Source organism: Fistularia commersonii, chromosome 4 (genome assembly GCF_037954325.1).
Source record: "Fistularia commersonii isolate RoL2024-O1a breed Wild chromosome 4, RoL_Fcom_v1.0, whole genome shotgun sequence".
Taxonomy (NCBI): domain Eukaryota; kingdom Metazoa; phylum Chordata; class Actinopteri; order Syngnathiformes; family Fistulariidae; genus Fistularia; species Fistularia commersonii.
The window spans coordinates 7,681,224-7,707,779 of NC_141287.1; the positions used below are offsets into that span (position 1 = coordinate 7,681,224).

Here is a 26,556-nt window from a genome sequence, read left to right on the forward strand (position 1 = left end):
TGTGTGTGTGAGTGTGTGTGTGTGTGTGAGTGTGTGCGCGTGGTGAGGGAGCGTGGGAGTGTGTGTGCGCGTGCGCGCACACGGAGCTTCTGCGCTAAACAAGGTTACGGAATCCAGCCTCGCCCTGCCAAAGGGAAGCGAGCGGCGCTGCGCCGTTTATTCACGGTTCCGTTCAGTTGGAGGGCATCCCCGCGGTGTGTGCGTGCGCGCGTGTACGTGTATTCGCGTGTGTTGTGACACCTGATTGTGTGTGTGTTTGTGTGTGTGTGTGTGTGTCTGTGCGCTCGTGGCTTTGTTTGGACAGAGTGGAGGGTGATCAGTTGTCTCATCAGTCCCAAAGGGTGTTCTGGGAAAGACGTGCACGCGCGCGTGTACGTGTGTATTCGCGGAGGGGGCTGCACCGTTCACCTTCCTGTCGAGTTGATGGAAACCGCTCTGGCACATTGCCACCTCACGCACACACGCACGCCTCGCAGGTGTTCTCAGATATGACTTTGCACTACAGAATGTCTTCCACTATTACCCGCCTTTGCGTTGTAGGATATATTTGCACATGTGTGTGTGATATGGGACCCCCACCTCACCGTGCACACACGGGCACGCTATATACAGGCTCGTCTCTAGCGGGGAGGAAATTCCACTTATCAAATTAAACAGCCGTCCCGCTCTGTCAGAGGATCCTCACCCTGGCTTCACATCCGGGAGTTCTGACACGTTTCCTTCCAGCCGCATTTCGAACCTTCAAAGTGTCCCAGCGCTCCAAAGTCGCTTATTTATGATTTTTAGATATTTTTTTTTTCCATCCGCGGACGCAGTAAAAAAAAAAAACTCCGCACGCTCATAAAGTCTAATCGAAAGCCGCCTGGTGCGCAATCAAATTGCGCACACTGTTGGTTTCAAGCTCTTCTGGGTCCCAATATGTTGACTTCCACGACCCCCCACCCCCAGCTCCCTTCAGTGCGGGAGATCACGCACCGTGTCACCGTGCACGCCGCCCGTCCCGGAGCCACACGCGCACTAATTAGGGAAGGCTCTCTCAGGAGGATCGATGCGGCTCGTATCGGCTGGATCCGGCTCATTGACGTGCACGGCGGGGGCGGTGGGCAGGGAGGGAGGGAGGGAAGAGGAGGGGGGGCGGGGGGAGGGGCGCCGCCGCCGCCGCCGCCCGCCGGAGCGCTTCGGGCCCCGCGGCCAATCCGCAAAGCCGTGACGGGAGCGTCCGGGGCCGGCTGAGAGCAGGACCTCGTTTTAGGACGTTTTTTTTTTTTTTTTTAAAGAGAGCAGGGGTGGGGGGATTAACTGATGGAGGGCGAAGGCGGAGGAGGAGGAGGGGGACTGGGGGAGGGCGGGGGGGGGGGCAACTTCATGGGGTTTTGAAAGGAGCATAAAAGGCTTCTTGTATTTTCCGCAAACCGCAGCGTCAGTGGGGAATAGCGAGGTAAAGATTTATCTCAGGCCCGGGCCGCCGCGCGTCGGGACTTAACGACACAACAAGGCTCAAACCCGAACCGTCGCCATGATGTCACCGGCGCTGATCAGGAGCAGCGCTCCGGTCACGTGTTCCCTCTTTCACTAAAAACCTGCCTTTGTTTTGCTCCAGTGTGTTTTGTCCCGGGAGCTTCCAGCGGCTGTCAGCGAGCCCTGGGCTCTGCGTCCTGTGCTTTTCTCACATAAAAAAAAAAAGAGTGAAGGTCATCAGTGCAGCTACCAAAATAACCTGCTCCAAAACACCCCCCCTTCCTCCTCCTCCTCCTCCTCCACTTCCACCCCCACCCTCCGGCAGCCCCGGCTAACTTTGAAGCCAAGTCTTGTAAGTTTTTTTTAATTTTTTTTTTTTTAATTGCTGCGTCTGATCTCCGGGTTAAAGAGTTTTGTTCCCCGAGCGGCGGCGGCGGCGGCGGCGTTCGGCGGAGGCGAATACTTCGCATTTTGTGCGCCGAGTTTATTTATACTGCGGATTGTGAGTTTTCCACTGCGCGCGCCGTGCAGTCAGTGCGGGGGCTAATCTGTTCTCCAGGTGTTGGAACATGGTGGTGGTGTGCGTGTGTGTGTGTTTGTGTGTGTGTGTGTTGGTGGGGGAGGGGACGGGAGGGGGTTCGTCACTGATGTCTCTCTCTTTTCATGTCAGACCACACACTTCTTCCAAAACAGTTCTTCCCCCCCCATTGCCCCTTACCCGCACCCTATCCCCCCCTCCCGCCGAATCGGTAGCCTAGTTTTCATTATGCCTTAAATTAATTAGCAGACAGAAGTAGTAATTAAAAGCGGACTCCGGACGGTGTTCTCCCGCCGCGGCCCTCCGCGCCAAAACCGACAACAGCCTAGTTTCTTGTAACGGCGCTCGATGGCTTCCCGTTTTGTGGACGCGGCGCCACGCATGGCGTGCGTGAGCGAGCGGCAGTGCGTTGGTCCAACGACGACCGCGGGAGCCTCGGCCTTAAAGCAATTAAGCGGCTGCTCGTTCACTTTTTCTAATCTGGAATCAATCGGGCCACGCGGGGAATATTAGACTCTGATGGAGCGCGTCAATAAAATCACGGGACTGATCATCACATCCATCCTGGTGGAAAATAGGCAGGGAAAATGAATAAAATCCGTCAAAAAGGAAAGAAAGGGCCGTGTTCTGTTTCATATCTAGTCGGGGACATGAGGTCTTTCTTATTGTTGTCACGCCTGGATATGAAACAACAGCCTCGCTGCGCAGGCGAGGTGCGTGTGAACAAAAGCCGAGGAGAGATCGGTTTTCCAGGCGCTGCGCAGCTCCCGGAGGAGACGTAACGGTTTGATTGAAGCTATGCTCCGTGCTGGCCTCCCGGGACCTCGCGATGAAACGGGAGAGCCGCCCTCCCTTCTCATCTTCCCCCGCTCCCTCACCCCTCTCTCTCTCTCTCTCTCTCTCTCTCTCCCTTCCTATTCTCTCCCTCCCTCCCTCCCCTCGGTCTCTCCGCGCTGCACAAAGCTTTTTGTTTCGTCGAAGTCTGGAGCGCTTTCCTGCGGCTCGACCCGGGAGGAGCAGAGCCGTCTCTGTCAGAAATGAGCCCCCTCCCCACCCCCCTCCCGAACCGACGGAGTGAAAATGCCTCCTAACAGCCGTTAAGACCTCGCACTCAGTGCTACATTCATTTTGCAGCTGAACGCACAGTTAAAATCCGGAGGCGGCGCTCCCTCCCTCCCCCCTCCGTCTTCCCGGAGCACAAGTTTAGTCCCCGAAGGCAACATCCGGGCTTTAATGCTGATCCGTAACGTAAAAGCAATCTGCGGTTTATTCCAGCCGAACCCTCGACGTGAACCCCCTCCGGATTCCTGACCTCGCTGCCGTCAGGGCTGGAGGGAGTGACAGCTCCACTCCCTTCCCCCTGCAGGCCCCGTCTTGATCGGGACTCGTTTGTCTTCCTCCTCCTCCTCCTCCTCCTCCCCCCCCGCACCCCCGGGCTTCCGGCTTTCCGCGCGAAACCCACGCGGGCTCGGCGCCGCTTCCTGCCCGCGCCAGCACGCGCTCAGTTCACGAGTTGAAAGGCTCTTCCTGTTCCCGTCGGCGGGGAACCGCCGCCGCCGCCGCCGCCGACGCGTTTCACAGATCCCGCCTTGTCGATCCGGCGCCCCGAAACACGTGACCCGTAAAAGCCGAAGTTCCGGAGGTGCGAGAGCCGTTTCTCCCGACGCTCGCCTTCATCGCGCCTAATTTACGTCTTTACACACCGTGAATAATTAACCCCCCTCCCCTTCCTCTTCCCCTTCTCATCGTTTGGGCATCGTTGCGGGAACGAGGTGGCGCGTACGTGCGGATCGGGCCCCGCCGGGTGGCTCGTCCTTCACTACCGCGTAGTTTAATTAAGACCATCGAACACATGAAAGAAGCGCGGGCATTTGAAAGAAAGGTCAAGAAACCTCCGGTAAATGCGGGCCGTCTTTTGCATGCGCATCCCCATTACAATCGGCTCCTTTGGTGACATAAAGGGCCATTTAGTTCTCATTTGGCCCGCGATGAATAGAGCCAGTTCAGCGGCCGCCGCCCAGGCCCCCAGTGACAGCATGGGGGGGCATCACAATGTCGCCGTTGTTGACGGCCGCGCCGCCGAGGGGGGAATTGAACCGTGCACCGACTTGAATGCGGCTGTGCAGCGGCCCGGGAGGACGCAGGGGCCCCTTGTTTACAGCTCGGCCGCTAATAATGTGACAGCTGAAGAGACGCCGCTGGCTCCTCCAGCTCCGCCGGCGCTCCGTCCTCACAAGCTGTTTTTGTTCCATCAGAAACACCCGAAAAAACAACATGGATGTCAATTTTCCACAGACCGCGCGGAGTCTAAGTGCGGGGATGATCAATGGGACCATTTGGCACACGTCGGCGCGATGATCAATAACAATTAAAACCGGCCACGCGTCCTCTCTCCTGCGCGCTCAGTGTTTTATGGCGCGAGGTGTCAGCGGTGTGGGAGCGGGGCCCCGGGCTCTGCGGGGCCCCGGGCTCTGCGGGGCCGCGGCACGTCTGCACTTTGGATCCGCTCTTTTTATGTTCCTCCTCAAATGTCTCCCCATTGATTCTATTTTACACCTACGGTGTGCGCAGAATTCCTTTCGTTTCGGGCGCACAGACACACACACAGGCGCGCAGGCACACACACACACACACACACAGGCGCGCAGGCACACACACACTCACACACACACACACACACACACAGGCGCGCAGCCAGGCGCACACACACAGGCGCGCAGGCAGGCAGGCACACACACACACACACAGGCGCTCAGCCACACACACAGACGCGCAGCCACACACACACACACACTGCGTCGAGACGGGGTTTTGTGATTTGTGCGAGCGTGCGTGTGTGCGTGCCTGCGCGCGCCTCATTTAATCCGTGTTTATCCCTCCCTCCCCCCAGCCCGCCCACCCCCGTCGCTGTGGAGATTATCCTGCGTCACACCGCTTTTTTTTTTCTCTCGAGCCGATCGGAGCTCTGCGCTTCGGAGCCCGGCGGAGCTCCAGGGACAAAGAGAGCGAGAGCGCCGTCAGTTCCTCCGCCCAACCCCCCCCTCCCTTCCCTTCCTCCTCCTCTCCCCCTCGAGGAAGAGAGAGAGAGAGAGAGAGAGAGAGAGAGAGGGGGAGGGCTGGCGGCACGGAGGAGCGTGTTACCAACACGTCACGAACGGGATGTTCGTGAGTGAAACCGCGGATCGGCTTTGCGAGGAGCGGAGCGGCGCGGCGCGGAGGTGCCGCTCCGCGGTGACACAACCACTTTCGCAACCCGTTTGTCTTCGCGCTTGCGCACACGCTCGACACACCGCTCGGAGACCTCGGCTCCGGGGGGAGGGAGGGAGGGAGGGGGGGGATGATGAGCGGTGCCGGTGTTTGTTCCGGTGTCTATACCGGGGGGGGGGGGGAGGGGGGTCACGGAGAGTTCAAGTCGCTGTCGTCAGAGGCAGGAAATGAGAAGGACGAGGGAGAATAATTTCCCTCTCTCTCTCTCCGTCTTTCTGCCTGTCTCTCTCTCTGTCCGCCTCTCACACGGCGAGAGCTGTCTCTTGTCGTCTCCCTCTCTCGCTTTCCGGCTCCGCGTCTCTCGCTCCCTCTCGCCGTCTTTGTCTCACTCTCCCTCCCTCTCTCTCTCCCTCTCTCTCCCCCCCCGGCTCGGCGTTTGAATCTCTAGAAACGCTTCCAACAGTGAAATCCAGAGCTGTGCGAGGTTCAGCAAAAAAACACCCGGTGGTTTTCTGTTTAATGGTGCGAGTCGGGGCTCCGCTCCAGCGGTCTGCTTTATAAACGCGGCACCGACAGCCGCGCTCCCCCCCCCCCCGCCTTCCCCTTTCTCCCCCTCCCCTCATCCTCTCCCCCCGCCGGCCACGATGATGGATTGGACGGCCGTCGGGACTTGTTTGTTGCGCAAACTATTCTTAGCAGCGGGGATGGGCGTCCACACGCAGCCACTTCCCCCTTTCCAGTCTCTCCGCTTCCACCCCCCCCGTCCTTCCACTCGCTGTGTGACATTTGTCGGCTTTTACTTCTGCCAAGTGTTCTCGAAGCGCCATGGCGGTTTCGGCGTCTTTTCATTTCACAATGCGCCGCTAGCCCTAGCGCTAGTCTTTTCTCTCCGTCTCGGTTCCTTTTTTTTTTATTCCTTTCTTAAAGTGCATTTCCTCCTAATCGAACAGTTTAGGCATTAAAAAAAAATAAAAGAAAAAAATAAAAACGGCCGGTCTGGCGGTGCACTGGCAGCGAATGAGCGCACACACGTGTATTTAATAAGCACCTAATTAGCGAAAGATCACCGTAATGTCTCCCGAGGCGCCTCTGAGTCACGTGACACCAGAAGCGTCCGGGAAGACGCGGCGGCGTTGTCACGTGACCGGGAGGAGGAGGAGGAGGGGGGGTTCGCGAGGAGTGTCGTACGTGATCGGGCGTCTTCTGACGGGAAGTAGAACTGCAGAGAGGAAAAAAAAAAACGGTTTCCATAACACACCGACGCCTAGTTTTGAGCTATTTTCCTCCATAAGTGTTGACGCCTGTAGTACTGGAGGATCATGCGCTTGAAATGATTCCAATCATACACCCAATAAAAGACTTGGCCTTTCAGTAATATTTTTCTAAACCCTCCAACCTTCTAAATTAGATTATTTAGATTGTTCTTTTTACTTCTTCTGTGGTACTTTTTTTATTGCCAAATTACTTTGCACCTCCTCAGGTCATGATACACCAGACTGTTGTTTTTTGTTCTACACGGGTCCATGTCCCCCTTATCTTTTATGCGAAAAAAGCACATGGGCCTTGGTGTGTTTATGTAAGCAATACGGCTCCCTTGAAAAACTGTAAAATTTGAATTCAAAGTGTACAACTGTTACGAGGCCAGTCCGTCATTTAATTTGGGCACTAATACACGCAAGTTATTTTCTGTTAATTTGTTCAGTCTTAAAGCTTGATGGGCTGTTGTGTGTCTGCGTGTGCGTCGTAGAGAGACAGACAGAGAGGTGCCTTTGTGGTTCTAGGAAATACGGGAAGCGGGAGTGATGTGCTTGCACGCTCACCCACGTACGTCGAATCTTTAAGTTCCGTCAGATGTGGATGTTGTTGAAGCAGGACTGGTTGCTGTGGTAGGAAGTCGGCAGGGGTGGGGGATGGGGGGCAGCCGGGCAGGGAGGAGCCATGCTGTGGGGCCCGCAGCAGGCTGATTAATGGGCCCGGGGTCACACTAATAAAAGTGGCGTGCCGGCAGCAAGGCTCAGAGCGTTTCCCTGGGATGATAGAGGAGACTGGTGTCTGTGCTGCTCTCAGCACTGCTGAGCAAGGCAAAGCTTCAGTTTGACTATTTAAAGGCGCTTCCATCTCCCTCGGTCTCCCACCTCATTCCTGCGCCGACTCCTCTATTAGAGTTGCCTTGCAGAAATGCTCTCCTTAAGGACTCATCATGTAAAATATTTAAACATAAATATTTCCTACAAAGGATAAATGGAATCTTCTAATAAGGAGCTATAGGTTTTTCCTTCCCATTTTGATATTAGGCGTTGAAGTTTCAACGCCGTTCGTGTGGACTTGGATACATGGATAGAAAATGGATATTGCGCAAAACGACGCGTTTCGATTTCACCTTGTGTCTTACTCAAGCTTGTGGAGAGTTTTCCTCCGAATATTCAAAGTGGCTGAAATGAGTCTCATTGCCATCCCTCTGAAAAAAAATCACGTCGTATTAAAGAGCGACTGTTTGCTATTTCCTAAGAGGTGTTAATGAATAATGGTGACTTATTTCCTGTCCCCTTGATGGCTCCGTGGTGCGCTTTGAAGCCACTGACATAGACAAATATCAATGTAGGAAAGAGAATATCATGCACGCAGACTTTTCATATGCCTTTATTGTCATTTGCTTGCAAAAAAAGACCCCTGGCGATCACCCTTTTTCGCCTTGTTTGCTTAGCTGTCTTACAAACCAATTTTTTTTCACCTTTGGTTTGGCGGTCGTTGGCTGATCCATGGCCGTGTGGTAGCGTGCGGTAAATGGTCTCCCACCAAAGAAGTCTCTGATGTATAATCTTCCCTTGCTCTGCAAGCTGAGGCAGCGGAGAGAGCAGGTCAAAGAGGGCACAGGAAAAATTAGTGTGTGGGGAACGTGACTGAATAGAGGCAGCCCCACATGTGCTTCGAGCTCCGAGGATGGGCAGGACGGGGTCACGGCGGAGGGGGAGGAGTGCTGAGGGTTCTCATCCGATGGGATCGGCGCTCGTACGGGGCCTTTCATCTCCGCTGGCTATTTAAGTGAATCCCTGTCCGTGTGCGATGGCTTTTGCCACTGCCGTTATGACATGGCAGTGTCAATGGAAATGGAAATCTTTCTTTCCATCACATTTGAGTGTTATAAAGCAATGAGGCATGTGTTGACATTGTTTATGTGTCCGTGCGTCAGTAGTTTTAGGTTATTTTGAATTTTATATCCCCACCAGTACTTGTGGCGATTTTATATGCTGATATTAAAAAATGGTTTGTGGAATTACAACAAAGCTACGGTTTGTGAGCCAAGGCACTGACTGTTAAATGTTTGTTCCTCTCCACAGGGCTACATCTGTTCGTGATGTCGATGCTGAGACGTACGCAAACCTGCAACTAAGACAAGGGAACAACGTCACGCGAAACATGGCAAGTCCCTGTGCTTGTCCTCTGCAGCACTTACACTTTACCACATGATTCATTATCATCTTGAGACACCACCTCGTCATGAATTGCATGCAAGGTGCAACTTTTTAGCTGGTGTTTTTGTGTAAAGTTGGAGCCCGTTGTGTCTCTCTGATTGCTTGCAACTCATTTGTTGCAGGTGGATGCAAGGTTGACACCCCTGGCAGCCATGGGGCTGGACAGAGGCACTCTGATGCACGATGGTCTCCGTCTCCACGGTGGGGTTGTGTATCCGGGAATCAGAACGCTGCCGACGGAGAAAAACCAAGACACGCCTGTCCTCCCGCTAACCTATAATAGGGACGGTCTCCCAGAGCTTATCTACAAGCCTGAAGGCCCCTTGGACAGTCGTAAGCCTGCTAATGGATACCTGGGGCACTACAAAGGCCTTCCTCCAAGTCTCCACAAGCCCGTGTTAATACCTGGAGCTGGGGCAGAAGGTCTCAGCCTGGAACGAAGGGTAGGACCTGGGGAAAAAGCTTCTGAGCTGGGCCTGGCAAGTGCTGGTGGCAGTTACCTCCGCCTGCCGTGGCTCAACCCCTACCCTGAAGCAAGCATGTATCCCTTTATTGACTCGTCCAAATACGCAGCTCTTAACATGTATAAAGCCTCCCTACTCAGCCAACCCAACCCCTATCTTCCGCAACACCTGGCGTACCCTTCTCTGTGTGCAGCCCAGGGGGGCAATGTAAACCCCGCTGCAGCCACCGCTCCAGGTGAGAGGCTCTACTACATACCCCCGTATCCTCCTTCTCCTATCTCCTCACCCCTGGTGGCAACTCCCATGAGAATTCCTGCAGTTACAATGGCCCCCACCTCGCTGGTACACTGTCAGGACAAGGGACTTGGTGTTGCGCCAGTATTTACACAGCAGCTTCATCAACCCTCTGCTCATTCCCAGCATCATCAGGCTGCTATAGACAGGGAGCGGTCTCCGAGCAGGACCACCAGACCGAGCAGACCTCCTTCCAGGAATAGCTCCAATAACAACAATAACTCTGGTAGTGCCAGCGCTAGTGGCACCGGTAGTGGGAATAATAGTCTGCCGGCCGACTCGTCACCCCATGCATCTTCTCGCCTCCCCCAGCCCCCCGCACATTCTGCCCTCATTGACAATTCACTGGATCTACAAAGACCGGTCGCTAGGATAGGGCAGCTGCCCACCTCTTCGAGCTCTTCGATATCGGCCTCGTCAGCCTCGACGCAGTCCAATCCCCATCCATTTTCTGTCAGCGGTATGGCTTCAGACCAGTCTTCGCCTGCCCGGCCCAGTCCCCACAAACACAGGTCAAGAGACGGGGTGCCCGAGCACAGAAGTGCAGGGGCTGAAAGTCGGTTGAGCAGATCACCCTCCAAACCCAGTTTTGATAGGACGTCGCACCAAACCCAAACAACCAAAGACTCAGCAGAGAAGCCGTTGGACTTGTCGGGGAGAATACTAGAGTTTGGGCTATCTCCCAATGGATTCGCAGCTAAGATGGAAACCGTTTCATCGGGTGCACGTTATGGACTTCCCCCAAGCGGCGAGCTCCTTAAAGAAAACCTTTCCCTCTCTCCTTCCACCCACCCTCACTCTGTGGCAAGCAGCACTTCTTCAAAGGTCTCTGAGAGGTCAGAGATGATCAGCACTTTGCACTCCTCCTGGGTAGTACCTAGCAGGTCCCCCTCCCACACTCAGCACACACCAGGCTTACCTGCGTCTCCAAGGCCAAACACAGACCTCGGGCTTTCACAGGCCAAAGGGTCCTCACCCTCTGTCATCAAACACAAGGGTCTTGAAAGGGTACTGCCTCAGCAACGTAGTTCCTCCTGTCCAAGGATAGGGGAGCCCAACCATAATGTTCCCTCCACACAACACTCTGGCTCTTCTTTGGTCAGCTCAAGGGCTCTTTCTCCCAAACCCAATTGTGAATGGGTTAAACACAGTCCCAGCCAGGCCGAGCATCCTCTGCCAGGCCACCACAGAGACGGGTCGGAGAAATGCTCGCAGGCCACAAAGAGAGGTGAAACGACTCCGGAAGTAACCCCTTACAAAAGGCCCTGTTTAGAGAACGGTCACCCTACTGGCCATCTTTATCTTCCTCAAACGGATTCATACCTGAACCACAGCTTGGCCTATGCCAACAGGTACCTGCCCTACCCTATCCCCGATGGCATGGCACTGCACTCTCTGCCAATTGCAGGGAAAGGCCCAGTCTACCCCCATCCAGTGTTATTGGGCAGCAACAGCCTTTACCCAACACATTTGGCAGCAAAACACCCCTTACCCTATCACAATCTTTCGGCCGCTCCGGGAGGGGAGTACCTTTCTTATAACTCACAGGAGATGACCCATCCCCTAATGCAGCCTCACTCAGACAAGTTGTCAGAAAGAGGAGATGCAACGTTGAAGGCCAGAGGACAGGAAAAGCCGCGTGGGCCCGTTGAAGAATACCTGGGCCACCGAGATCAGAATATTGGGAAGGAGGTGGCTGAAGGCGCCCAAGTAAAGCCTGATAAGGACGCGGGAGCGCAAGGACAGGGGGGGAATCAAGCTAAGCTGCCCTCTTCCTCTGTAGCATACAGAGATAAGATTGTCTGTATTGACCTTGTTAACTCAGACACAGATGCTGAGTCCACCCCAGCAGTCCAAAAAATACCTGCCGGTGACTCCTCCACGCTTACCCAGGTTAACCAAAACGAACGTTACCACAATAACCCAAACGCAACAAAGACTGATCATGAGCCCAAACACCAACACAACCGTTCCCATCATTTTTCAACACACTCTGTACAGAGCCCGACCCTGAAGTCCAGCCACACCGATAGACCAGAGGAAACTACTTGTGGGAAGCAAAAGGTTCTTCAGGACACTGGTTGTCCCGGAGTAACATCTGGCACATTCCCAACTTCTCCCGGACAGATCTCTCAAGCAGAGGAGAGCTCAGACGACCGGAGCCCTAGCCCAGATCTTGAAGACCAAGACCAGAGCACCTTGCGTTGCGCCCGTACATCTGGTGAGCGTAGCTCTGGTAAGGACAAAGGGAACAAAGGTAGCCAAACTCTGCACCTCGCCCAGCATTGCACAGATGTCGTGACAGAGACAAATCAGGAAAAAATGTGCATGAGAGACGCTGAAAAGGAAGACAGTATTGTTGACCTTGGAGAGTCTCAAGGAGAAGGGGATTACGACGAGGACGAGGGTAGCCAAACTTCATCTAAAAGCTCTCGCAGATCCAGTCTTGCCAAGAGGATTGCTAACTCCTCAGGCTATGTTGGCGACCGCTTTAAATGTGTCACCACTGAGCTGTATGCTGACTCCAGCAAGCTGAGCCGTGAACAGAGAGCTCTGCAGGTAAGGCTAAAAAAAAGTGTGTGTATGTGTGTATGTGTGCGTGCGTATATATATAAATATATATGTGTGTGTGTGTGCGCGCGCGTGTATATGTATGTGTGTGTGCGTGTCCGCACGTGTATGTGTGTGTGTGTGTGTGTATAAAGGGTTTGGTACATGGTGGTCTCAAGATGGTGTATATCGTGGTCAATCATCATGAACAACATTTAAACGTAGACACCTCAAACATACATTCAGATCTAACATTCACACACAAATAAATTCTTAAATAGCTCCCTCTGTCTTGATTCCCTTGCTGCAATATTCAGAACTGCCTGTGAAACACATCCTGCATGAAATTGGCACAGTCTGCATTTACAACAAAGTACAGTAATGAAAACGCTGCCACGCTAGTGTCCGTAGGCTTGACCTCCCCTTTAGTTTATCATTGTCTTATTGAGCTGGTGCAAGGCCAGTTGACGCTTTCTATCGGGGATGGCAGTTCAAAGGTTAACCAGGTCTGCCATGTCTGTATGTTGATTAGTGAGCAGTCATTGTAAAGGTTATTTCTGTGCGTGTGTGTTTGTGTGTCCAGACGTGCTCGTCCTTGTGTGACTGCCTTGGGGCTAAAGCATGTGTTAGTGCTGACTATGCTTTAGAGCCAAATAGTTTCAGAGCATGACTGTGGCAGCTTCATGGTTCACACTGCCTTTGGCTATGCTTAACCCTAAGGTGAGGGCCAGTGGAGGGCTTGTAGCTCGTGCTTAAAAAAACAGCAGCTGCCCTCTTTGGGATTCCTGTTAGGCTGTCTGCATGTCCCCATCCACGAGTCGCTATCCTCCTCATAATGGCCTATGCTGCCCTGCCTGGTTGCTGCCCAAGGTCAAATTTCTCCTCCCACCCCCTGGGCCAAAAGACCCCCCCCCCCCCCCCTCCTCTCCTAACACACATAAAAATTACCCGATCCTCATGCAGTTACTGTAATCCGTTATTTATTGTTATTTATCGCAATCACACACGCCTTTCGTAGCTTTCTATGTTTGGCAGTTTACCGTTGGTCCTTTCTTTATTTTAAACAACAAAAGAACCCCGATGCATATTCAGCGTCAAAACACAAACACTACATATGCTTCGTTATCTACTGGCTCAGAGGCAGATAGGGTTAAAAAACATTGCAAATGTCTGTCTATGTTTTGAACACACTCCAGTACACTGTGATTTTTGTCTGTGTCTGCTAGTCAATGCGCAGTTGCAATGCAAAGCTATCAAATGCTCAATTTCTGGACATGTAACAATTAGATATGAAAGTCTGTTCAAAATAAAGGACTTGTAAAAAAGCCAAATAACTGGTATCCATCAGGATTAGACGGAACATCTTGTTGAGTTTCCTTCTACAAACTTGTCCGTTCAGAAATCATTTGATAGTTTTGATGCAGTGTAAATTGACCTGTTGAGTCATTTGAATTTTGTGTTATTTTGTGGGATTGTGGCTGCCTGTTGTATGTAAAGAAACATGTGGACAAACATAACAGATATACATTAAAGAAAAGATGAAATGATGGACAGATATATTGAGCCCCCGTTCTAATTGCTTAGATGGAAGTCATATCACGAGAGGGGAGTAATATAAGTCAACCTGCAGCTAACTGGGAGGTCAGTTCTTTACATTTCTTATCACATCTGCCTCTGATGGGCTCTGTCTCCTTTGTATTTTGTATCATTGCGCACTCCTCTTTTCCACACTTCCTCTTCTTCATCTCCTTCCTCTGCCTCAGGGCTCAGATGTATATGTTTCCAAGCCATGTTTATGTTTCAGGAAGGGAGAAGCCAGGACATAAACCCCAGAGCGCATGGACTCACAGTGGCTGCAGTAGTCTAACCTGTGTCTTGATGCCATGCTTGTTGTTTACCTGTCTACCTTCTTGTCCTGTGTGCGTTTGTGTGTCGGTTTAATTTCCTTTGCCATTTTCTTTGAATTTTAAGACAATGTGATTTCTGATGCAATTTTTGCTTCTAGCTTTTGAGGCCAGAGTGAGGTTTAGAGAGGTGTGTGTGTGTGTGTGTGTCTGTGTGTGTGCGTGTGCGCTTGTGTGTGCATGTGTGTATGTATGGCTTGGGCAGACGATGAGTGGTTTTCATGGGATTTTTCTGCATTTGTGTTTGTTTGTGTGTGCGTACGTGTGTGTGTGTATGTGTGTGCACAGCGGGCAATGATGCGGTTCTCTGAGCTGGAGCTGAAGGAGAAGGAGGGCGGCGGTGTGTGTGTGTCTGCCCCGGCAGCAGGACGGGACCTGGCAGACGGCCATCGCAGAGAGCGAGTGCTGGATCACTGCCAACACACCACCCGGCAGGGAGAGAGGGAGGGTGAGTAACTCAGCACCACACACGCACACACACACACACACACACACACACACACACACATATATAGAAGCGCACACGCACGCAGCAGCACACCCGTGCACGCACACACACACATACATACACACACCCTCTAGAAATGCACACCCCTACACACACACACACACACACGCAGCCACTCCGTAAATGAACACTTTGAAAGGGACACACACAAACAATAGGTGCGCATACACCCTCGTATGCACTTGCAGCAAATGCTGAGGCAAGACCGGGTCACTCTAAAAAAAGACACACACACACACACACACACACACAAGCTCGGAGCACACAGGCGAAAGAGTGAGCTAGAAAGACAGGGAGGGAGTTTTATTTTCAAGAAGCCTTTTGTGCTTATCTGTGCGGAGCGACTATCGAGAGGGAGGGCGAGGAGAAGGAGGGCCGGAGATTGCGTGAGTGAGAGAGAGAAAGAGAGAGAGAGCAGGGGGAGCGTTAGTGGGTGAAAGCGGATGGGAGAGCGCAACAGAAAGCGGGAAGGGGGGGAGGGGGTTGGTTAGGTTGGCTCGGAGCCCAGCTGTGTGTTGGAGCGAGGCCGTGGCTGACGTGTGAGCCTAATTATGGCATGGAGAGACGGAGAGGGAGTCGGAGCGAGGGGGAAAGGGGGGGGGGCAGAGTCACGCTCTATGTGAGAAGGGCGTGGTGCGGTCATGCTGTGGGGGAGGACGGGGGGAGGGAAGGGGGGGGGGTCACTGTGCACAGGATGTTTTCTTGCCTCTGGAACCATCAGGCCGCTGGCTTGGCTCACATCAGATTAAAAAGTCTTTACCCCATCAAAGTTTTATTGCCTGTCTTTAAAGCAGAATAAAAGCTGGCTGGTGTTTAACTAGCGTTTTCCCTCTGTCAATCCCCCACCCCTTGTTTCCTTGCTTTCTGGCTGGCTGGTTTGTGGTCTGTCTGTATTCTCTCCCTCCGTATCTGCTCCACTTTCATCTTCTGTTGCTCATTTGCCCCCACCCCGTCTCACATCCATCTGTCTCTGCTCAGGTGTTCGGCAGGCGTACACCAACAACAGAGTTCCAGTCCTCCAGAGGTGTGGGGGCCAGAGGGAGCCTTTGACCACAGAGCATGGGGCCCGGGACGGCGCCAGAAGTGCCACCCATGGAGGGCTAAAGGACGGCCCGAGGAAGGTGGGGATCGAGGCTGAAGGAGGCCATTGCGTACCCCCTACCCTAACAGCCGTGAAAGGCCACGACGAGGTGACCATCCCGGACTTCGGATTCACCAGGAAACGCCCTCTCGGCCCCAAGGTGGAGCAGGGAGATACGGACCAGGAGGGGGAAGAGAGGGTTTCCCTATCGGAAAAAAGAGCCAGGATTTCGGCAGGTGAGAATTTTGTTTTTTCATGCGTCAAACCTATTTCCCTCATATAATCTCCCCTTTTCCTTGCGTCTGCTGTCTGTGCATCTGTCTAATTCCTCCCTCTTTCCCCTTTATCTGGTGTGATGTTGAGCCCAGTCTTATCCCTTGTTCTTTTTCCTTGTTCCGTTGCTCTTGTCGCTTCCTCTTTCCCAATCAATTGCACCTTAAACCCACTCTGTAGCAACCCCCGCTGTCCCTTCCCTCTCTCTGTCCCACTGTTCTATCTTTCGCTCTGTGTGGCAGCCAGCTCAGAGAAGTGTTTAATCCTGTCTTTGAGCAGAGGGTGAGCGAGAAGTGAGGAAGAGGGCCAGCCATTCTCTCTCCTTTCAGCACTGTTCCTCTGCTGCGCTTACCCACCCTCTTCAAAGCTGCTCTTTTCTTCTCTTTTCATCTCCCTTCTTTTTTTCCTCATCTGTTTGGGTTTCCTTTTTTTTCTGGCATACGATATCACGCTTGCTCTCCCCAGCAGACAAGTCAAATACCAGTCCTCGGGTGTCTGGGGTTATTGTTTTGTTGCTGCCTGACTCTTGACTTCTCTCCCATTTTACTCTTCCTCTCCCTTTGTCTTTTGTCTCTGTCTTGTGTGTGTGTGTGTGTGTGTGTGTGTGTGTGTCTGTGTGTGTGTCTGTGTGTGTGAGTGTGTGTGTGTGCGCGCTTGCGTGCATGTGCGCATGCATGCATGTTCGTGTCAGTGTGTGGAAGGTGTTTGTTGACTTTTTAAGATGGGTTCGGTTTTCTTCACGCCATTACGTATAGAGGTATTCAGGCTGCCTTTACACGCGGTACAAATGACCTAATGCAGTTTTGTTCGCCGATGTGATGCAGATTGGATACGTTTCATAAATCTGTTGTGGGGGGAAAAGAAGGACAAGGAATCTGATATTTCCAATTCTGTTTCAGGCCTCATTGATATGTGGAATGAAAATGCTATATAGATCTGATAGCTACCAACTTGTCTGTTGCTGTAGAAGGACAGATATACAGGGATATTCCATGTCGATGTTATTGAAAATGTTTCACGATGTAATGTGAAAGTGCTCTGCGTTGTGGAGGAGAGCTCAAAAGATGCGTGGAAAGCAGTAGTTTTCAACCGTCCATTGAAAATTGCTGGGCTGTTAGTTTGTTCTTTTTCAGTGTGTCATAAATTGCTTTCTTTTTCTGGGTCAGTTGCCAGTCATTGCTGCGTCTTTGTCTTTGTGCGTACAGTTCTGAAAATGTAAATGCAGATGTTAGATATGAGTCCCTTTTTAAAACTCGATGTAGGCAGGCAGAAAAAAAAACAAAACGATATCCCGTACTCAGCCAGCTGGAAGTGGACATCACGCTATGCAATGTAAATGCAGGCTTTTGTGTAAGTTGTGTACATTTAGCTGCAAAAGGTTGGTGTAAAGCATTTCCAGGGGCGAAAAACCATAACATTTCCGAATTTACAGGTGGCGGTTAAACCTGGTCACGTACGCATCGCTGTTTATCCGTCGGGCGTTTAAAAATCCAGTAAGAGACAGAACTTTGACAGAGAGAACTGGTGTTGAAACGGAGTAATTGTTGCGGCTCAGCGTTGAGCGTCAGTGTCCTAGACGTTGTGAGAGCTCACTACAACTGTCCCTTTGTTCACTCGCAGATGAGCATGAACCTGCCAGTCCTGACGAAGACGACGAGGTACGAAAGCTCAAGGTCTGCATAGAGCTAAAGGGACTGCGGCTCAGCAAGCCCGCGACAGGCGCCGCTGCACCTGACTGCCTCCAGATCAAACAGGAGAGGGCGTGGCCCCAGCCCCGATTGGCAGCGCCAGCCCAGACGCTACGAGAGCACAAGCTCAGACCCGGGGAGCCAGATGACAGAGCCGCGGCGCAGAGAGCCGAGATCAACAGGAAATGGGGTTGCGAGAAGCTACTTAATGGTAAGATTGTACCGCCAGCCGTGCAAACCACGGCTCTATCTCTGAGTTCAGCTAGGGTAACGGAAATCTATCTTTGGCTCATGTTTCACTTTCTTGTTGAGCACTCTGTCTTTGGGGGATTTCCCGGGAGTCTTTTGGGAGGGGGCAGAGGAAATGAGGTAGAGAATACTTCACTCTGCTAGGGGAAAGACTGAGGAATCAGAAGTGGAACCTGGGGACTAAAACCTAAAACGCTTCCCTCCTGTGGATTTGGCTTTGTGTTCAACTGGTCCAGAGTGGACTAAGAGAGCAATGAGAGAGGAATGAGGGAAGTGACTAGTGGAGATATGTGTGGGCAGGTATAGTGTGACTAATGTGTGATCAATGATTTTTCTCTTCCTTTTTTCCCCTCAAGACCAGTCACACTGAAATGCAGGGTAGGGAGCGTGTGTGTGTGTGTGTGTGTGTCTGTGTGTTCGTGTGTGTGTGTGTGTGTGTGTGTGTGTGTGTGTGTGTGTTAAGGGGGGTAACTTATTAAAACCAGGCTTTCCCTTATTCATGTGCCCAGACTGAAGCAGAGGGACGCACAGACGAAGAGCAGAAAATAAAAGAGCAGGAGAGAGATTAAAGGAAGTGAATAAATCAGAGGAGATTTTGGTTTTATGTTCCCTGCAGAAACCACAGGCCTTGATTGGCCACTGAGTGTGTATTTTTTTTTTTTTTTTTTTTTTTTTTTTTTTAGCCTTCACCTTTTCAGATAACATCACCCTGGCAACAGCCCTGTTGTTACGATGAATGTTATTCCACCGAGTGTCTGTCAGGGCTACTTCTTCATTTTATCGGGATTTAATTTAACTTATAATGCCTTCTTTCTCCAACAAAAGTTACGTGGAAAGGACTTGTGTATTAAACCATCACCAAGAGGATTATAGTTTTTGTTGCTTCCTGGATGCAGTGTTCATCCAGAAAATTGGTACACATTCAGACATTCCGGAAGATGTGCGAAATGCTTTGCAATCATGCTTCGCTAGAAATGTATTTCTATTAAGCTATTAAACACCAATTTGACCTTGTGGCTTCATGGCCATGTTTTTATTTTTTTTTATCGTAAATATGCGCCATAAGAGGCTAAAACTACATAGAGCCACATTTAAGGAGATTATTCATAGCGGTGTCCTTGGTGCAGTGAATGAGTGCGCGCACAAGTCACTATAGGGGTGTTTATGTGCGGCAGTGTTTTTTTCCTGATCGAGCAGGCATGCTGCGCTCCTAGACAGCTCTGTGTGCTCATTAATAAACCAACAGAGGGTGAGAGATGGCCTTGCAATACCTTCCCATCCTCCACTTCCACTGAGGTCTCACACTATCAGACGCTCACTCTGTCTCCTGCTTCCTTCTCCTCCGGCAGGAGTAGCCGCTTCTCCCCTTCCCCCCGGCCAGCTGAAGGACAGAGCACACCCGCCGGGCCCCTTCTCAGGTGACCGTGGCCTCAAGGAGCCTTGGAGGGGCCCTCCCTCTCCGGCCTCAGAGCCAGCCGTGGGAGGCACCCCTCCCTTCAAGGCCCGTCGCCATAGTGACACTGACAAACCCAAGGGCAAGCGGCCATGCAAGACCAAACACACCAGTCAGAGGGAGCGGGAGAAGAAAAAAGAGGCCGCGCCGTACAGCCCCGACCAGCGATTTGCAGCTGATCTGGAAGCCGCGGAAGATGACAAGGTGAGTGCTGATACGGTGTCTGGCTGCGGTAGTGGCGTCTGGATGTTTGCAGCATCGGAGCCTTTTCAATATGCCCCTCGGCGCCTCTGATTATGCAGCTGGGAGAGGAAGGGAGGGAGGGAGAGAGGAAGGAAGTATGTTTACAATGTTTAGAGGGCTGCTGGAGCTTTGACCTCCTTGTGCCCTTAGTGACTCCCCGTGGAGCGCATGCACGCATGTGTGTTTGTCTCTGGCCTTAATTGTCGAACGTGTGTCATCGGCGCTGCTGTGTGTGTGTGTAGATACGTGCCAGGGCTGAGTGTCTGCGTGTTTGTGAGCATTCCTGACATAACAACAAAACCCTGGAGCAATTATACATTGTACTTGGTGCTGAGCACAAGGCTACACACACACACACACACACACACACTCCCAGTGCACACTCCCTTCCACACACATAGTGAGGAATGTGGCAGCCATGGTCTAGCGTATGAAGCGCCTGAGTTCAAAAGAGGGGAAAAAAAAATGAGCACGGGGAAACTTGAGGGGGAAAAAGAAGGCTAGTTGTTTTCCACCCACACTGCTCTCCTCCCCTGCTCCTCCTCAGCCTGACAGCTGCTTCGACATGGAATTCCACTGAGAGGGCACGTACCACACACACACACACACACACACACACTCGCGCACGCACGCACACAACCAGACATGCAGACAGGCAACTCCCTCTCTCGTGTGCTGCGCTCAGAGGGCTCTGTTGGTTTAGTGGTTAAAGAAAACTGGCGTGCCAACCTGCAGTGTTTGGGTCATGAACAGTTGGTGTGAAATACGCTGTGCACGTGTGGTTTCCTTGATACGCAGCTTCTTTCATACACATTAATCATGCAGAAACACAGATGTTGGCGATAAGATGAGGTATTTTTATACTTTAAGCTTTTGGAATCTTTACGGAAGATGTAGAGTCAAATCCCGAGAGGATAGGAGAAATAGGACAATAAATAGGTTTTATTGAATCTAAAAAAAAAAAAAAAACGAAAAAAATCCAAACCCAAACAACGGGCGAAAACATTTCTGCTTGTGCGCGCGCGGGGACACACCTGCATTTCCTCCTGTGTGCACACATTGCCACGCTTGTGCATGTGCCCTTGAGTTTGGGTGTGTGTCCCGTCTGCTATGTGGCCGAGGCTGTAACACTCGCGCTCTCTCTCTCTCTCTCTCTCTCTCCCTCTCTTTCCCGGTCTCTCTCTCTCCTTCCACAGCTGAGTGAGCAGCAAGGCGCTCTGAGGAAGAGAGCTGCCTCTCCTAATCATTATCCCTGCTCTCCAGTCAAGCCCTGCTCCCCTGCCGCGCTCTGTCCGCCCTCCCTGCAGCTTCAGGCAAACGGCAGAGTGGGCGGTGTCTCACCAGAGGCAGCGGGGGTGCAGAGGACACCCCCTGCTGAGCCCCCTGCGGTGCGTCCGATCCCGCCCGAGGCTCGCCGGCTGATCGTGAACAAGAACGCCGGAGAGACTCTCCTCCAGAGAGCGGCTCGGCTGGGCTACGAGGTAACGGGCTTCCCTCGGCCTCCCTGCCTCCTCATCACTTCCTCCCTTCACACTTTACACTTCATCCCGTTGAAATCTCTGCGTTCTCTCCACTTAAATTGAGCTCATTTTCCTCCCCTACTTTGTTCCTGTCCCTGGCTCCGACTCAAGTATTATTTTCAAAATGGTCTTTTTCCATCTGATTTTCTTGCGTCGCTCTATCCTTCCTCTTCCTAGATCCCTCTTTTGCTCTCGCATCTTGTGTTTCCTCACTGATGCTTTCTCCATCTTTTCTCCTCCTCGCCTGCGACTCGTTCTCACTCAGGTTTCCGCTCTCTCCCTCCCCCTTCTTTCCTCTCAGCACGTTCTTTCTCTTCCACTCTTTGTGACTCAGATTGTCGTTGACACCCCTCCTCCCCGCGAGCGCACACCCTCCCTCCAACCCCGCCCCCCCTCCAGCCCCCCTCCGCCCCCCGCCCGCCTCGCTCCGCTCTCACATCTCATTAATTTTCTGTGAGGCGAAGTGTGACACACTCAGACACACACACACACACACATATACGCGCGTGCGCAACCGCGCACTCACATGCCCGTGTGTGCGCAGACAGCGTGAGGGATCATTGGAATCATTATACGTAGACTGATGCTCGCTGCCGCTCTCTTATCGTCGGAAGTTCTTTCTTTCTGCCGTTCGCCCCTAAACCAGATCCTCCCACTCTCCGCACACACGAGACGCCTGTGTATATTCTACTGAATCTTCTCGCTCCCGTCGCTCTCGTAGCCGCAGGCACTTTTTCCGGCGCCGGAACTCCGGGTACAGCCAGGTGGCGTAAAGATTTTTCAAGGACTACCCCCTTATCTGTCTGCTCAACGCACCGGTAGCGCTATTCCAAGAAAAACAGCGGGTATATCCGGGTTATCTAAATGCGGGTAAACCGTCTAAAAAGGGCGATTGTCTGTGACGAGTTCACATTTCTGTTTTCCCAGGTGTGCTACGCTCCATGTCACAAGAGCACAGCAAACAAATGCACCGTTGAATACTGCTTGTAAACCGTAGAGCGACTTGGAAGCCAGTGACGACGCTGTGGTTTCAGTTTTCTATCTTTAACTTACGTCTCTCCTTTTAAAGTCAACACAGGCGATTTACAAGCCGCCGCTCGAACGGAGAAGGAGGGAAACTGTGGAAGTGATGTGCGCACAGTTTCCGACAGAGGCGACGGTCCGCCGCAAACGGGGTAGAAGCGAACGCGTGGTGTTTCCATTACAGCCGATCTGAGGTGACTGCCAGTCGACTGACCCGGAAGTGAATGAAGATTCTGGGCAAAAAAAAAAAGAAAAAAAAAAAACAAGCGGCGGCTGATATGTTGCCAGTGGAAACAGTTGACTGTGGCTGATAAGAATTCCGTGCTCATAAACAAATCCCGGCCCTGTTTCGGTTAACTAATTTAAATGGCCATTTTGAAGTTTCGCATTAGAACAAGGTTAATGGAAACAATTACACTCCTTTCTTTGCTCCTACGCAAAATGCTCGCTTGAGGTGGCTTTTACCCGTTTTGGGGAAGAAAATGAAAAAGATAATGCACTTCATGGTTGACAAAAGCGTCTCTTGCAAGTCTAGTAGACTATACGGTGAAGATGACTTCCAGTCACGTCATTCAAGATCGACTCGATAGACCGTTCTTGACTCGGGACCGAAGCGTCGTCGGAAGAAAACGCCTAAATCCTTGAAAGCAGCAACTCAAGATGAGCCAGTAACTAACCAATGTCCGATCCGCCGCTCATATCCATACGCCCCCATGATGCGTTTTGATGCGAACTTAATGAATAAGGGAATAAAGCTGCGTTTGGCCGATAGAACCGTTTTTTTTTTTTATACCCGCCGACGAACACATATAATCTCCCTCGACGATGTTCCTCTGTTGACAAAAGGCCGTCAGATGGAACAAACCGAGGAGCAAAATGAAACCCTACAAAGTTCAAACCAGAAAACACTGGCTCCCTCCGCGCCAGATTTTATTTGTTGTTTTGGCAAAGCGAAGTCGCTGTCAGAGCCGTAAAATTATGACTCGTCAGTCCGGTCCAGCGTCTTCTTTTTTTTTTTTTTTTTTTCCAAAGGGCTGCTCGGAAGTGTTTAGTCTCAAACTAGGCGGTAAATGTTCCTCTGAGCGGAGCCTTGAGAGCAGAAAAAAAAAAAAAAACCAGGAAGGAAAAAAAACAACCCGGCTCCAGTGTGCGGATCGCCGGCCTGCGGCTCCGCGGCGGCCTGTCGGGGAGATAAAGCCACCGGAACCTTCCGCCCTCGTCCTTGGCGTTTCTTCTCGGGCACCTAAACGCTTCCCCTCCCCTTGTTGACAGGATTTCCGGATTGATTTATCGATCCGCGCCGTTTTAATGCCCCCTTGAGCGGCGCGCTGTGGCGCGTCCGCGCTCACCTTTTGATACCGCTTTGTCTCACGCACTCGCGGGCCTTTCTCCATTTATTTATTTATCAATCCATTTCCGCCGGGTCCTGCCGGGTCTTGCCGGCGGAGGGCCCCCGGCGGGGCTGTAACGACGTGCGGCTGTTGCTGTCGTTCGCGGCAGCTCGTTTACCGCTCGCTTCCCTCCCCCCCCCCTTTTTTTTTTTTTTTTTTTTATAGGCGCGCCCACGCAAGCACGCACGCACGCACGCACGCGCTTTTACGGTGATGAGCGAGCGCGTACGTCGTTTATGTGCGTGCGCGGGAGTGTGAACGAGAGGTAAGCACTGGGAGTATAATCGCGTTCTAATGGCCCTCTAATGTGCCGTGGTGGCTGTGGTTAGCAGCGGCAGCAGCGGCAGCAGCAGAGGCGGCGGCGGCGGCGGCGGCGGCGGCTGTTTTTCCTTTTTCCCCGCTCTCGCACAAACACCGGGCGCAGCGCGGCGCGGCGGCAGCAGGGTTCAGTCAGCCGTGCTGGAGAGAAGCCGGCTCGTCTCTGATTTATGTGTCTCTCGCTCAAACGTTTTTCCCCCCTCCCTCCTTCCCTCCCTCTCTCTTTTTTTTTTTTTTTTTTTTTCATCACCCTCCCCCCCTCCTCTTTTGCATTTTTCCCTTCCTGCGCTCCGCGTGCGGAGGGAGGGAGGGAGGGAGGGAGCGGGCGGCGAAGGGGGGGGAGGAGAAAACCTGAGACTACACAAACAAGGCACTGACCGCTGCGCAAACAACACCCCCGCCTTCCCCTCCCTCCCTTTCTTTCTCTCCCTCTCAGGAAGCTCGTCTCTCACTGCCTGTGTGTGATAAGCCCGGGGCAGACCCCTGGGGCTCACACACACACACGAGCGCGCTAGGAGGGACACACAAATTTATGCGCGCCGCCTCGCACATACCGGCGCGCACACGCCCGCACGCACACACTCGGCTCGCAGGCGCGCAGTTGCAGAGCGCTTGTCTCACGCTGGTGTTTTACCGCCGCGAGCTTCGGGCTTATCACACACAGGCAGCGAGATATGAGGGCCTGAGAGACACGGGCACGCACACACACCGCGCACATGCTGATTACGAACACACACATCGAGAGACGTCGGTTATGACCTAATAAGCACACACACACACACACACATACACAGCGCTGCGCTCTCCGTCACGGGCTCCGCCGTAGCGCTCTCCCACGCACGCACACGCACGCCGTCCAACGCGAACGCCGTTTCCCCGTCCGACGCGCACACGCCTGGCGCCGCGAACGCCGTCGCCGCCGCCGCCGCCGCCCGCCCGCCCGTCCGTCGCCCTGTACGCACACGCACAGGCATCCTCCCATGTACAGACCTGCTCGGCGAGTCGTCTCACCCACAGACACGCACGGCTGTAATTTAAGACACGCGCATTATTCTTCGCTATTCCCGGTGCCCGGGACGACACCGTGCATATTTCATGTTCGTTTAGTTTTGCGATCCGTGCCTCTGCACATGAAAGCCCACTCTCTCTCCCGCTCCCTCTCTCTTTCTCTCTCTTTCTCTCTCTCTTTTCTTTCCTCCCCCTTTCTTCTCTCGCTCTCCCCGGTCTGACTCGTTCTCTGAGCATTTGAAATGGTAATGAGGAGAGATTCTGCGGATGTCTTCATCCTTCTCCCGCTCGTTCCGGGGCTCGGGGCCCCTCGGTTCTGCCCATTGAAAGCTCAGATAAAGGTGCAATCTGTCATTTATTCTCCTCACATGAATCGCTTCTGATTTTTTTTTTTTTTTTTCCCCCCTCTCTCTCTCCACCGACACCCCCTTTCTAAAATCAGTGTGTGATCCGAGCGGAGAGAAAAATCTGGATTGCATTTAAACCACCCGCTCACGCCGGCGTTCGCCAGCCGCGGGACCCGAGGCCCCGCTGCGGCCGGCGTCGGCGATAAAGTGCATCCGCAGTGACCTTTCTTGTAGAGTTTAACCCGGTTGACCTTTGACACCAGAAGCGGGGCCATTGACCAACACTAAAGCATCTGGACAGTGCTGACCTTTTTGGGAACAGAGACCACGGAGGCGTCGAAGCGGCCAGCGGAGTTTTTGAACGATTACGTGTCAATTTCAACGCGGCGCCTTCGTATGACCTATATAGACAAAAGAGCCGGTAGATCTGCCGTCCCCGTCTGTTGCCTTTTAAAACCTTTTTCCCATCGATTCCCCCGTAATTCAGACAGAACCATTAAATCTTCAAATGTTACTCGCTGTTTTGCGCTACATGCACAGTAACGGTACTAATGTGTTTATTAGCAACAGCGTCGCTCGTAAAGATCGTTTCACTGTAAACTTTCACGTTTTAATTGTGCTACTTCGCTGCGCCCTTTTTCCTTCGCGCTTTCACAACAAACGGCACACGGTTTTCATTTAGGAGACCCGTGTCGCATTTGTCCAGAGGGGGCGCCAAAGTCCAGCAAATACATTTTAAAGCTAAATTACAGCTTGCTGGCCTGTTCCCTTGTCATGGAGGGATCGCCGTTGCCTGGATGCGAAGACGTGCGCTGGGTGTTTTTTTTTTGTCAGTGGCTCCAGCCTCCAGCAGTCTGACATGACTATATCTTATCGATTGCTCTTTTTTTTTTTTTTTTTAAACATGTTCTCTTCGGCGGGGGGGGGGGTTTGTGGCATAACTATTTGTCATTTATCCGCACTCCTTTGGGACTTGAGGGGGGGGGGGTTGGCCATAATCCCGCATCTCTTCCTCTCTCTCTTTCTCTCTCTCTCGGAAAGAGTATCTTGCTTTGCAGTCAGATGTGGACAAAGCGAGCGATACACAAGGTCGCTTCGCTCAACAAGGCTGTCCGGTATTGACTGACCTGGCTAATATCGCGCAGGGTTAAGGTGCCTTGCTTGGTGAATGAGTACAGAGAGCGTAGTCCATTAGCAGTCACGGTAGCTCGCCACCTAGCCACGCCGCCGCGTCCCGAAGCCTCGCACAACACATATTTTCAAGGACACGTAATTGAATTTTGCCATGCTACTCTGGCACAACCGCGCACCGAACTGCCAGCTCCTGCTCTACCCCAAATTAAATTAGGCCTGTTTTGCTGATCATTTGGTCCAGTGTCACTCAGCTGATTATGATTAATATGCAGCGGGTTTACTGGTTGAGCCTGGAGGTATTTATTGTCAGTGTTTTCGTAACATGGAAGCTGTGATTATCCATTTTTGCGTCTTTATTCAAAAGCTTAAGCTATGTGTTTGTGTGTGTATGTGTGTGTCTGTGTGTGTGTGTGTGTGTGTGTGTGTGTGTGT

General features: G+C 52.3%; 1 protein-coding gene across 5 annotated transcripts in view; it reads left to right on the forward strand.

Annotated features, from left to right (window-relative positions):
* The window catches only part of bcor (BCL6 corepressor), a 35,443-nt gene that overhangs the window by 1,321 nt on the left and 7,566 nt on the right, over positions 1-26,556 (forward strand). For 2 of the 5 annotated variants that reach the window (XM_086145034.1, XM_086145035.1), the window contains 8 exons: positions 8,542-8,623; positions 8,799-11,993; positions 13,569-13,625; positions 14,177-14,336; positions 15,375-15,713; positions 17,371-17,649; positions 19,037-19,344; positions 20,580-20,864. In XM_086145034.1, the coding sequence (XP_086001160.1) occupies positions 8,621-8,623; positions 8,799-11,993; positions 13,569-13,625; positions 14,177-14,336; positions 15,375-15,713; positions 17,371-17,649; positions 19,037-19,344; positions 20,580-20,864 (4,626 nt within the window). In that variant the 5' untranslated portion in view covers positions 8,542-8,620. The remainder of the gene's footprint in view (positions 1-8,541; positions 8,624-8,798; positions 11,994-13,568; positions 13,626-14,176; positions 14,337-15,374; positions 15,714-17,370; positions 17,650-19,036; positions 19,345-20,579; positions 20,865-26,556) is intronic. The other 3 variants (XM_086145036.1, XM_086145037.1, XM_086145039.1) reach the window with 2 other exon arrangements.